The sequence below is a fragment of the Medicago sativa genome, chromosome 3, assembly GCF_051527215.1.
Source record: "Medicago sativa cultivar Bolivia chromosome 3, Bolivia_mono, whole genome shotgun sequence".
In the NCBI taxonomy this organism is placed as follows: Eukaryota; Viridiplantae; Streptophyta; class Magnoliopsida; order Fabales; family Fabaceae; genus Medicago; species Medicago sativa.
Window position 1 is genome coordinate 82,475,329 of NC_140751.1, and position 13,715 is coordinate 82,489,043.

General features: G+C 31.2%; 1 protein-coding gene and 1 pseudogene across 2 annotated transcripts; both read left to right on the plus strand.

Moving 5' to 3' along the window:
• The first annotated feature begins 6,965 nt into the window (after positions 1-6,965).
• LOC146940963 (putative pectate lyase 5) lies at positions 6,966-9,165 on the plus strand. The gene is made up of 4 exons (XM_085754750.1): positions 6,966-7,133; positions 7,232-7,969; positions 8,066-8,204; positions 8,625-9,165. The coding sequence occupies exons 1-4, from the start codon at positions 7,024-7,026 to the stop codon at positions 8,844-8,846; spliced, it is 1,209 nt and encodes a 402-aa protein (XP_085610876.1). The 5' UTR covers positions 6,966-7,023; the 3' UTR covers positions 8,847-9,165.
• A 1,103-nt stretch (positions 9,166-10,268) lies between these two features.
• Positions 10,269-12,754, plus strand: LOC146940964 (uncharacterized; annotated as a pseudogene). Its single transcript, XR_015030025.1, has 10 exons — positions 10,269-10,295; positions 10,502-10,764; positions 10,846-10,873; positions 10,906-11,126; positions 11,215-11,352; positions 11,451-11,612; positions 11,707-11,818; positions 11,914-12,084; positions 12,166-12,237; positions 12,329-12,754. The product of XR_015030025.1 is annotated as an uncharacterized LOC146940964 (transcript).
• Positions 12,755-13,715: the final 961 nt, after the last annotated feature.

Consider the following 13,715-nt stretch of genomic DNA (forward strand, 5'->3'; position numbering starts at 1 on the left):
GTTACTAGATGAAGGATAATCTATTAGTATTGATATACGACTTGAGAAGTTGGATAAGCTGTATAAAGAAGATAAAGAAAGAAAGTTGGATATGCTACCGTTAAATGTTAAACAACTTATAAAGGTGCGGATAATTATGGAGAATATAGTAATTGAATCAAAAATATTAGATACATCACATAAGTATTTAAATAATATCACTTTTCGTTATTTTCAATTTTCTAACTTTCTTTTTCATCTCTCTCTACCCGAAGCTAGGGTTGTGGTCCAAGGAAGTTCAATAGACGATGAAGTTCTTAAGCCATCTTCATATGTTCAGAAGTCTACGAAAAGCATCTCAGTTTGGGCGCATCATGGCCTCAGATGTGGGCACGAAGCGTACTGGAGTCTCGTACTTGGATCAGGAAAACAGAGCATGTTCATCAAAGATAAATAATCTTGTTCAGATGTGCGATAAGTATGATAGGCCAAAGAATGATTCTATGATTGCATTAGAACTGATGAAACTGCTTAATAAACATGGTGTCAAAGGCTTGGTGATAGGAATGCTAAGTGGATTTCCACCTCGGAATGGTCAATCAGAGAAGATAAAAAAAAATATACAAAATAAGTATATTATATCTATTAAAAATACTTCAAATATGAATGTCAATTATATAACAAATTTATATTGATTAATTAATGATATTAAATTGAATGTTGAAATGAATATTAAAAATTAGAAACATTTTATTAATATCCTATGTCATGTCACTAAATAATGTACTCCGATTCATCCAAACAACATACTTTACTGCTTACAACATTTTTTTACTAATAAACATCAAATATACCACATTGATTTTACGATACGACATATTAATTGATTTATTAGCATTATTGTTTGAGTTACCAAAGAACGTATGACTTAACACAAAAATGGTGGACTTTCAGTCAATGGTCATGGCTATCCTAGTTCTTATATTTTTTTATTCATTCTTGCCGATGTTTTATGCTTTTATATTATTTTGCTATGTCTACTATGATCATGTATGAGCATAGTTTTTAGTCTCCAGTTTATGGAAGAAATCCAATGATATATTTTCTAGAATCCTAATTCTTTCTTTTTGTTACGGGCTCCAAAACTTTTTAATTCAATATTTTGCTCTTCATATGTGTAGCCATAGAAGTATAGTTATCTAATCTTAGATATCGAGCGATAGATTGAAAGACGAAGCTCGATATCGACAAATATGATTAGATAACTATATAACTATAATCAATGATCTTAGACATCAATTGATAGACTGAAATGTGAGGGTTGATGTCAAGTATATAAGATTGAACAAGAGATTCCAAGCATTAAAGTAGTCTAGATTCTCTTGAGATTATATAGAGAAAATCGAGCTTAATGAATTTTGTCAACAATTCCACTAAAAATAGCAAGACACACTTTTGCATCTTCGAAAGAGGACCTTAGTTTACATCATCTTTAGAAATTTGATTCCCATTACAAATAAGAAGAATTGATGTTGTAGTTTCTATCTTAGTAATGAAAGGCGTTTTTATATTATTGCATATTTTCTATCAAAAATTGTTTCTCCAAACTATCAATCTTTTAGCTAATCAGCATAGAAAAAAAATTAATACTCAACAAAGTCTATGTGGGATCAATAACTTGAATCATGCACATCCGGCCTATCAATAAGCACACAACGTAAATCAAATTCAAAATTAACTTGTCTTGTCAGTTGCCATGATATAACAATAATATATAGGTTTCATGGAATATGAATTTCATCTAATGAGAATGAATAAATGAGTCTTTTTAACTTTAGAGGAACATGTTAAGAAATTCAAATGTAAAAATATTACATCGAAACTATTTTTATATTAAATTTCTTAATATATATGACCTTAGAGTTAGATTAACGTATGTATTTGCCTAAATAATTAATGGTATGGCTATAATATGTGTCTATATGAATCTGATATCAATTGTTAGCATATATGAAAAAAGGGATTGAATTTGTGTATTACCTCCAGCAATAGTTAATTCATTGTGCCATTAATTAATCAACTATAGAATTTGGTAGCATCATGGGAAAGGTAGCTAGTTGCGCACATGGTGTGCTTATGATAAGCAAAATGCGTTATCTTAATCCAAATCAAATAATGCAACAATCACATGCACATTTTGACAAAACTCATTGTGGAGATGTGAATGTCCTAATGTACGGTGATATACGACCTCATTATAATCATTTGAATCATACTATAGCAATTTCTTCCTTTTTATTTAATTCATGCTTTCAAGTTTCAATTATCATATGCATGCATCCAAAGCACATGATTTCTAGAGAAGCCATATGATAAAACATCTTCACATGCTCTTTGTATGTAAAACCGCATTTGCCTTTGTACAAAGACTTGAGATATCTCCCTAATTAAATGAAATCGGTTTTCCGTTACTTAGGAAGAGTGATATGCAAGCAAGGAGATTAAGATATTGTCACAAAACCAACCATATATGGCCGTATACCAATCATTATTCCATAAATTTTAAATCTCTAGCCCATATTCTATTATATTTTGTGTTTTGACTAAATTCATTTTTATATTGTGAAAAACTTGACACCCATCTTTTATTTGTGAAAACATTTTTTATGTTAATTTTTTTAATTTTTGATAATTTTACTTGTTAAGAAAGAGATAATATATTCTTAAAGTGGTGAATCGTGTGAAATTTTTAGAAACAATGAAAATATATATATGAATTTTTTTTACTATTTTCCTAATGCATCATCTCTAGCCAACGTTTGATCATCTTTTTTCTATCACAATGATTCATTTCAAGAGCTTCACATCTTCTTATTAGCAAGTTATAAGTCGTATATATTTGTATTTCATTATCTCAAAAAAGTCTATTTGTCAAACATTAGTGGAAATAGGAAAGTATTTTTTTTATCAGTTTATTGATAAATTTATTTGTCTTGTTTTGACATTTATAGTCTCTAAAGTAACTCTAGAGAGAGTTTTATCAACGATAAAAATGGTAAAAATTATTAAGACAAGACTGAAATATAAAATAGATAATGAATTTATTACATATAACTTAGCTGTTTAGTGTTTACATTAAAAATATATTGTTAGTCTGTTTAGCGCAATGTAAATGATGGATAAATTTGATTCCCTTGAGTCATAGTTAAACTCAATTTTTTTTTTTCCGCTTATTAGTTAAGCTAATTAATATATTATTATATATTACTATTTAATATAAATACAGTCCTCGTGAGCATAACTCAGTTGGTATAGACAATGCATTAAAATAAAAATATGCAAGGTTCGGGGTTCAAACCCCGGCCACCACATAAAAAATAAATAAATTAATATAACATGGTTCGGGGTTCAAACCCCGGCCACCACAACAAGGTTCGGGGTTCAAACCCCGGCCACCACAAAACCACCACAAAAAAAAATTAATATAAATACAATACATAAATATCTTGAGGGAAAGTTTTGTCATCTGTTACTTACTACTGTCATACTCGGTTCAAGAAATTAGTTTCTGCATTTACCGCGTAGATGATACAAAGTTTACACCAAATATATTTTTTACAAGGTTCGGGGTTCAAACCCCGGCCACCACAACAAGGTTCGGGGTTCAAACCCCGGCCACCACAAAAAAAATTAATATAAATACAATACATAAATATCTTGAGGGAAAGTTTTGTCATCTGTTACTTACTACTGTCATACTCAGTTCAAGAAATTAGTTTCTGCATTTACCGCGTAGATGATACAAAGTTTACACCAAATATATTTTTTTTCTACATGTTTTAAGCTAGCTTTACGATGGAAGATATATCTATCTTCTTAAAAATTAGTTTCGTAAGAATGATTTAGACCTAACATAAAAACTTGTATATGACATGGTTCGTCCAATCGGAAAACAATTAATCCACCTTACAATTTGGTTTGTTATGATAAGTTAGGTTTAATATGAAAATTTGATAATTAAGCTATGCAATTTTTTGATTAGGACTCAACACATCATCGTACTATTACACACGTAATCCAAAATACATTCTCTTGATTCAGTTATGCAAGTTATTCAAATTCATATTGGACGCTACTATTTCTTGATTTGACTAAATTATACATTCTCACGATATGATGAATTTAATTTAATTTAATTTAGCGTATGATTAGAGATAACCAGTTCGTATGATTCCTTATTGTCATTATGCACACAATGATGTCAACAACCTGTTTACAAAACAAATCAACTAATATTTGTCTTTCCTTCTCAAGTGATCAATTACTTGAGCAACTTTTCCGTTCAATAAAACGTGAAAGAAGCCACTACTATGGCAAATGTGCATTATCTATAATTTAATTTCATCCAACAGTTGAGATTCCTTGGCTGCTTAAGTATGTACTTTCTATATTGTTGAATTGACAAAGAAAAAAAAGCCAAGAAATTGAAAATAGATAGAGCTTGAAAATAGTTTATAAAAGAAAAGGGCCTATTATTCACTTTACAAATTAATTTTGTAAGATGATATAGTTTATCTATATATTTATCAGCTCATCTTCTAATTTCTATAGTCTATGGTACAAAGTCACCTGACGACCGACGCTATAGTTATTTGATTTTCATCTAATCATTGAGATTCATTACTAGAAATTTTTTCCTTCAATATTTCAATAATTACCTTATCTTTTCTAACTTTCGAATTCACCTAAATTATGATTATTTTGTTTCCATTAATCACAACATATCATACTCTTTTTCTCAACAAAATAAAAAAGATCTTCTGAAAAAGATGTGCCACGTGGTAGTCACTTTTGAATTGAAGTGGATGAAAGTGGATCAATATATCACTTTAAAAATTTATTTAAAAAAAAAAAAATCCTGTGAGGGCCATGCATAGAGGGATATGGAGATAGGTAGCCATTAATGTTTAGCATTCATAGCCACACTACTCAATTGGAATCTCACTGTATTGGTCTCCTTTTGACGAAAAAAGTGATCCACCCAAAATCCAGAGTAGTTTAGTTTGGTCCAATTTGAAGAAGCTCGTTTAGACAAAAATGGGGTCAATGAGATCAAGGGTTGAGATTAGCCACTAAACTGTAGGCCCCACCTTGTGTGAGAAGTGTTAAATGGAACATAGCCCACATGGGTGAACATGCATTCTCATCTGTGTCTCAACCCATTCACGGATGGTACGGTTTTCCCATGTGTAAATTAAATTAGTTTCTATTTTTGAAGAAAAAAAAATTAATATGGCTATCACCTAAGAATTATAGCTGATATTTATTGTATTGAAGGACAAAAATGCAGTTTTTTACGTTTAAAAGTTTAATGACCATGTTTAACATTTTGCACATATTCCACATTGAGGAGTGATATTTGTACAACCCAAATTAGACAACTTTGATGACAACCAATTTTCTCCTCTTGTGATTGGACAAAAATAATGGAGAGAGAAAGAAGAAGAGAGAGAATAAAAAACACATGTGAGTATGAGAGAGAGGGTTGTTTAAAGAGTTGTCAAAAAGTGGTTGTACAAATATCATTTCTCTTCCACATTAGTCAACAAAGAAAAAACATTTTACAGATATAAACACATAAGTATCAACAATGACATTGACAAGCAATACATAATTAGATAAAATGAAATAATTAAATACATCTACTCTCTCTGGTTACTATTATAAGCAAAAGTTTATTTTTTAGGTTCATTCAATAAATGATGTATGTGGTCTATATAGACCACATACATCATTTATTGAATGAACCTAAAAAATCAACTTTTGATTATAGGAGTGATCGGAGGAAGTATGTGTTAGTATCGTGTTGGTGTGTAACACAAATCAGATGGACACGACTTCGATCTAAAATGTAGACGTTAAGTAGCCATGCAATTGTCTAAATTTCTTGCGTAAATATTTGAGGCTAATCCTAAAATATTAGAAAGAATTTAAAATGGAAGCCAAAAAAGTCATGTAGATAGATTCCATCTTCAGCACATTTCATTTCATTTTATTTTCCTGCGCAGTTGACGCTCATGCATGTGTTATCGTCAGACCATTTAGTGTTACATCATTTTCTTAATTATAAACCATTTTATATATGATTGTCACAATTAATTCCCTTGCTATCCTGATCCCATCACTTTGTAATGCTCTAGATAAGGCATCATTAATCTTTTATATAGTTACCACTCATGGATCACGTCACACAAATAAATGCACAATATAATGTTCATTTCATAATGTCTAAGACAAGAAATATTTAGTATTTACATCTTCAGGAAAAATAAAATCTAAACAAAAGAAATATATAAATATGTACCTTTTGTTGCAAATGTTGAATTGCAGAGGGAAATAAATTTCACCACAAGGAAATGGAACAGGAATATGTGTGGATGGGTTATTATAATATTAGTAACACATGGATGTTGGTGAGGGAATGGCATGTAATAAATGATGTTTGTGTTATGTTTAGAATGTATAGAAACCTACTTCAACGGCCATGGCTGAAACCTATAGTAATAATAATGAGTTGAAATTCACTAAGGTGGGGTGATTGGGGTCTACTTGCTCTAACTGTAAAGGCCAAAGAGTATACACACTACATATATGAGGAATGCAAGTTACCCAAAAAAAATAATTCATCTATGCAAAGTGTCGGCACAAAGTTAATTTGTGATTGAACATAAACATTCTAAATTACTTCATTTTGAATATTGCATTTTGATGTAGCAATTGAAACAAATTGAGTGCTACCTAAGCAATTAAATATAGTTCATGGGCGCTTACTTGTATAATTTACCATAACCAAAATACTTATCAATAATGATTACCTTAAATCATGCAAATCTTGGGTCTAATGTACCAAATATTTATTTATTTAATGAGGCACAAACTCCTATTTTGTTCCCTATATATAGCATAAACTGTCCTTACATTTCTTCATAAACAAATTAACTCTACCTTCCCTGTTTCTTTTGATTGAGGGTAGCTCAAGAAGTTATGGCAGTTCCACTCTCATTCATGCTACTCTCATTACTACTTTTTGTACCTTCCTTCATTCAATCTTCCCCACTTCAAGATCCTGAATTAGTAGTCCAAGATGTACAAAAGTAAGAAACTATATAGTATATAGTATACATTTTTTCATTAGTCATTAGTCATTACCATACCACATTTATTAATCTCATTTGGTTTTTAATTATTTCAGGAGTATTAATGATTCAAGGAGAAACTTAGCATTCCTTTCTTGTGGAAATGGCAACCCTATTGATGATTGTTGGAGATGTGACAAAAATTGGGAAAAGAATCGTCAACGTTTAGCAGATTGTGCCATTGGATTTGGCAAACATGCAATTGGAGGAAGAGATGGTAAAATATATGTAGTAACTGATCCTGGTGATCATGCTGTGAATCCAAAGCCAGGAACATTAAGATATGGTGTTATTCAAGAAGAACCATTGTGGATAATCTTCAAGCGTGACATGGTGATAAAGCTTAAACAAGAGCTAATGATGAATTCTTTCAAAACAATTGATGGTAGAGGAACAAATGTGCACATTGCTGGTGGACCTTGTATTACTGTACAATTTGTGACAAATATTATCATTCATGGGATTAATATACATGATTGTAAAAGAGGTGGGAATACTTATGTGAGAGATACACCTACACATTATGGTTTTAGGACCCTTTCTGATGGTGATGGAGTGTCTATTTTTGGTGGGAGTCATGTTTGGGTGGATCATTGCTCTCTTTCTAATTGCCGTGATGGATTAATTGATGTTATTCATGGATCTACAGCTATTACTATTTCTAACAATTTTATGACTCATCATAATAAGGTTATGCTTTTGGGTCATAGTGATAGTTTCACTAGAGACAAGAATATGCAAGTTACCATTGCCTTTAACCATTTTGGAGAAGGACTAGTTCAAAGAATGCCAAGGTAAAACTTTCTCTTGAATTAGATTAGATTATACTTTTTTTTTATTAGGGGTAGCTTAAATTTCTCAATTTTCTAATATGTTTGTTACATTTGTAGATGTAGGCATGGATATTTTCATGTGGTGAACAATGACTACACACATTGGAGAATGTATGCCATAGGAGGAAGTGCTAATCCAACTATCAACAGCCAAGGCAATAGATTTCTTGCTTCCAATGACAATACCTTCAAAGAGGTTAGATCCATGAACGAACATATGATTTTTCATTTTTAACTCATTATTGCATACTACTCCCTCCGTCCCGCAATATATGACCCATTTGAAAATGTGCAATTTTGACCTAACTTACTTTGACCGTATTTTTCTACTAATATACAAAGATAAATAATATCATATAAGATGTCGTTAGATTCGTCTCGATGAGTATTTTCAAAATATCAAATTTTCATAATTTTTTCTAATATATTATTCAAGATATTTAAGCTCAAAGTTATGCATTGGCATGCGTAATAAGGTCAACTGTGTCAAGTATTATGGGACGGATGGAGTACTATTTTAGAAATTGAGTTCGACCTAATTCAATCCTACTAAATTGGCTTATAACTTTTCTATAACAGTATCACTAATGATCATTTTACAACTGTCTAATTTCAGGTGACAAAGCGCGAGAATGCAGGACAAAGTCAATGGAAGAATTGGAATTGGAGATCAAATGGTGATTTGATGTTAAACGGTGCATTCTTTAGGCCATCAGGAGCAGGTTCATCATCAAGCTATGCAAGAGCATCTAGTTTGGCAGCAAAACCATCATCTCTAGTAGCATCTCTCACTGCATCAGCTGGATCACTAAACTGCAGAAAAGGATCTCGCTGCTGAATTAAGAAGCCTAAAAGTATATTAAGTTACATTATTAGAAATAAAGGCAAAAATCAATCATTAATATGCCAACTGTATCTAGTTTTGAAAGAAAAAAAAGTGGTTCAACTTTTTTGTAAATTGAACTTTTTAGACATATTTTGTTTTGTAACTACAACCTTGGCTTGTGTCTACAACAATATCTACTAAGTAACATGATGATGTTGATAGACACAGGTGATAGAGTTGATATAATTATATGTTTAATCAAAAATCAGAAATGATAAAGAAAGAAAAAAAGGTTCAATCTCAATGAAATGTTTATTTATATATGTGGCTATATGATTTGTTCATACTTTCTTTATGAATTGATTTGATCATGTGAAGATGGATAGAAGATAGATACACACATCACATGGAATCTATCTATCTATTTAACTATATAAGAAAACAAATGCCTATCAAAATCTCACAACTGTCCTTGCCACTAAGTTTTTAACTTCACTGTATTTTCACTTTATTGAAGGGTAAGATGGTAACAAATTTTCAAATGGGAGACTCCTGAGTTTTTTACCACAATCTGACTTTTATACCCTTTTCATTACACTGTTGATTTAATTTAATAAAGGGTACATATGTAACAAGTATGAAAAATGCCTACCAAATTTGCAAGTACAGAGGGAGAATAAATCAATGTTATATTTGTCACATGACCACTTTAATTCAAAAAATTGTCATCACTTTAATTCAAAAACAGATTCCTTTTTTCTCTATCCCTCTGCAACCAAAACAAAGCTATTATCTCTACTCTTCTCTCTCTGTCAAGCACGCTTCTTTCATACTAAAAAACTCAACCAAAAATTTCTTTCATTTCTCCCATTAAACTTCTGGTCTTCATATCTCAATGTAAAATCAAAACAAATCGAAAACGGGTTAGTATGTGTTTCAATTTGTTTTGATTTGTATGTATTTCGATTTTTTTTATTTGTCATTCGATTGGAATATGATTGATTTCTCATGCATAATCTGTTTTTTCTCAGTTTTGAAATGTAAAATAAGGAGAAATCTATGTGATTATTAGTAACCATCTATTCTTCAAGGTATGGAATTCCAAAATTTTAAAATGTTTTTCAAAACTGTATTAAATTTCGCATGCAAGGTGTTTGTTTTAATGTCTCGTGTTTTAATGTAGCTATATTTTTATGCCAAAATTCAATTTTTTTGGGTTTAGGTCATTCCATTAGATGGAACCATTATCAACTCGTCTGCAAGATTTGTTGGTTTGAAGTTTTGATATGTTTAGATTCATTTAAAGGATGTGTTTTTCTTCATATGTTGCTGCATTTTTATACCAAAACCGTGTTTTTTTTTGTTTGTTCAGATCATTTCATTAGATGAAACCTTTGTTAACTCGTCCTCTTCATTTGTTTGTTTTTAGTTTAGATGTGTTTATCTTCGATCTGTTATGAGGTTTGTAGATCATTTGATTATGTTATGCTACCCTTTTTTACTGATATTGTTTTTTCAGTTGTTTTTAACTTCTAATGTGTTCACAATCACTTAAATAATCTGATTCTTTTTTGGATCTCTTATTGTTGTTTATTTCTGTACTTGAGGTTATGCTTGGTTGTTATAGATATGGATAATCACACTCACATAATTGATACCTTTCCCAGGGTGACAACTTTCATATTACTCTTCCAAAATAAGACCTTGCACCATTTAAAGATATGATGCACTTCAACAAAACTTATGAAATGGAGAACTTCAAGGTAGTCAATAATGACTTGGTTGTGAAGGCTTGTGATCATCGACTCATTGTATTATTTTTCCACCGTCATTATGTCTGAATATTTTCATGATATTCCTATGGCAACCCTCTATTTCAAGGACTTTGGTGAAGTTCTGGCTGGTAAATACAGACGAGATTTGTTGGTTGGTGAGTGATTCTTTCGATATCAATTAATTTTTAAAATTTATTTTTGTCATATTCTTTGATTATCTGTTAAATGTGTGGCAGATGCTATTGAAGCCTTCCAAGAAGTAACAAATACAAACAAGAGCTCCCTAAAAAAAAAAAAAATACAAACAAGAGTTCTGGTAGATTAAGAACAATAACTTTCACTCTTAAAGATGCTAGGTAAATACAAATGTCCTAATGGTTTACTTCATATTCAATTTTGAATATATTGCCACACACATAAATGGAGGGGTTTATCCACTTTGCTTCACAAATACTTAGGATGGCACTCAAGTTCTGTTCAATACATATTTGCCCCATGTTGCTGAGTTTATCAAGACGTGAGTGTAAATTTGTCATGTTTCTTACATCAATCTTGATTTCTTATTAAATTAACTATGAAATTTATTTATGGATTTTTCATCACAGATTTAAAGCTCTGCCAGCAGATGTTGTTGGGGAATGTCAGAGTGCTTCCCAATTCAGTCAAAGTTCCCAGTATTCACAAAATCAAGATATTATGTCTAAAGCCACCTTCATGACTCTTGCTGAGATTAATAAAATCAAAAAGGATATTTTTCTACACACTTCGGCACACCTACTTTACAATTTGAATGGGATACCTTATGTTTCATGACACCTTCATTACTCTTAAATATTTAATTGCAGGAAACCTTATGTGTCACCGTAGCAGAAATTAAAAAATTGAATGCTACCAGACACAGATGGTTGTATGATGGCTATAACGAATGCACCAAGAGTGTCAGGATGGACGGTGGCAAGTTAAAGTGTACGAGTGATCATGTCAATGAAAAGCCATTGCCAAGGTATGAAGCTTTATATTTTGACTCAAATTGTACAAATGAGAATCCATTCCCAGAGATATTACATATCTTTCATCAAATTGTTTATAACATTTAGATACAAGGTTGAAGTTCATAACTCTGATAAATCAAGATTCCTGTTCTGGGATGCACAATGTGCTAAGATCTTGAAGATATATGTTGCTGATTTGAGGGCACATATGATTAAGGTTTGTGGTCCTTTGCGTTAATTTCCTACCACCCACTTTTGATTTCACTCAATTTTAAACTATATGTTTGAACTGTCATTGCTCCGATAATGTAGGCTGCTCATACCAAGCCACGGAAATACCCGAAAGTACTTGATCAATTGTTGTGTGAAAATAAGGTTTTTCAAGTGAAAGCACATCCAGGAGAAAATCCATCCTTTGTAATCCAGATCAGTGATAGTGAGCTTCTTCTGAAGAATCTTGAAACACAGTTTGGTTTGTTAGAGGTATTGTATATGGGTCAACTCTACAATCACATTACTCTTTATCTATATAATTACCTTTAATCTCATAAATTTAAAATTAAGACATCTTCAAGTATAGAACCTCTTGGACTTGAGATCATTTCAGAAAGCAAGGACACTTCAATGGATCCTGTTGTAAGTAACTTGATTATATTCAGATTTATAGTCTATATGTTGAATGTAACAGCTTGCAATATATGATGATAAATCATTGCTTATATCGTAGGAGTCGCTTTGTGGTGAATATGATCCCAATGTAACTTCTTCTACTCCAGCAGCCAAAAGACTTTCCTTAGATGACCTTGATGCTGAAATCATACCTTCAACTCCAATAGAAGTTCAGCCAACTCAACTGTCAACAACTAAACTGGTAAAGAATCCAAAGAATGCAAAGACTCCAAAGCTGGAGTGCTAGATGTTTGTTGTTACATAATTTTAATAAGTTGTTATGTTTGATCTTCATGCCCAACCTATGATGCCTTTTTTTGGAATTAACCGAACTATGTTAAACATTTGTATTTTGAAACAATTCCTTCTGATGATTACTAACTTCAGCTGATCCTTTGGTGTACTTGAATATTCAGTATTTTGTTTAAACCTCTACTGAGATAATTATGCTCGAATGAACAAATGTGTCTTGGTGAATCAAAAATTATATCTTGGTCAATTATGTGCAATAGATGTCACATTTTGGTTCAACAAAAATCTATGTTTTTATTTACCTCTATTGCCTATTTTACCTTCTATCATTTCATTTGAATTTCAACTTTGTTTGGGGGGAAGCCTATTTTTCAGTTTGAAAATTTGAAATTCAAACTTTTCTACTTTGACAATTTCAGGAAATAGCATAGCAGAATAGAAGTTAGTTCATAGTATGGCAATTGTTTGTTTATATTATATTACATTATATGTACTATTTTCATTTATGTGTTGCACTATTTGTACTAAAACTGTCTATTGATTTATGGCAAGTTTGTATGATTTAGTTCTACTAATTCATTAAAATTTTATGTTATGTTAACACATTTCTACGTTTTACACTAGCTAATATATATTGTTCTTACTAGGTATAAATAGGATGGTGGAAATAATAGTAAACTATATTGTTTTTATAACAATGACAAATAATATTACATTATTTGCACATATTAGTGTACTCAATTAACAAATTTTAATATGCTTATTATGCTTTAAATACTTTACATAAATATGCTTATTATGCTTTCATTACTACCGATCAATTTATACATTATTATGCTTTAAATACTTTACATATTTTCACTATGGACAAACAAATACTGTGCCAAGCACAGCCGAGACAAGACACGCGGCGGAGCCGCGGCCATAAAGCGCGGCGAAGCCGCGCTACCCGTGCTCAGCACGGGTATCTCGACTAGTGGAAGTGAAAATGAATTATCTTCATTGGTAATTGTAACCACGAAGATCATAGAAAGGGGACCCATAACACATCTTTAATTACTTGTGTCAGCATTGATGAATTTGAGACATTATTTAGAATGGATTGATTGAATTTTTTCACTGACATGCAATGCAATGTAGGGCAAGGAGAGTTGATAATAATACAACAAATTACTAATGTTATTGAAAATCAA

What these genes read in the sequence shown, in the direction of transcription:
- LOC146940963 (XM_085754750.1), top strand. Translation starts at nt 7,024, where the DNA reads ATGGCAGTTCCACTCTCATTCATGCTACTCTCATTACTACTTTTTGTA. An exon ending in GTAGTCCAAGATGTACAAAA is followed by an intron (nt 7,134 to 7,231) that starts GTAAGAAACTAT and finishes TAATTATTTCAG; the next exon opens with GAGTATTAATGATTCAAGGA. An exon ending in CTAGTTCAAAGAATGCCAAG is followed by an intron (nt 7,970 to 8,065) that starts GTAAAACTTTCT and finishes TTACATTTGTAG; the next exon opens with ATGTAGGCATGGATATTTTC.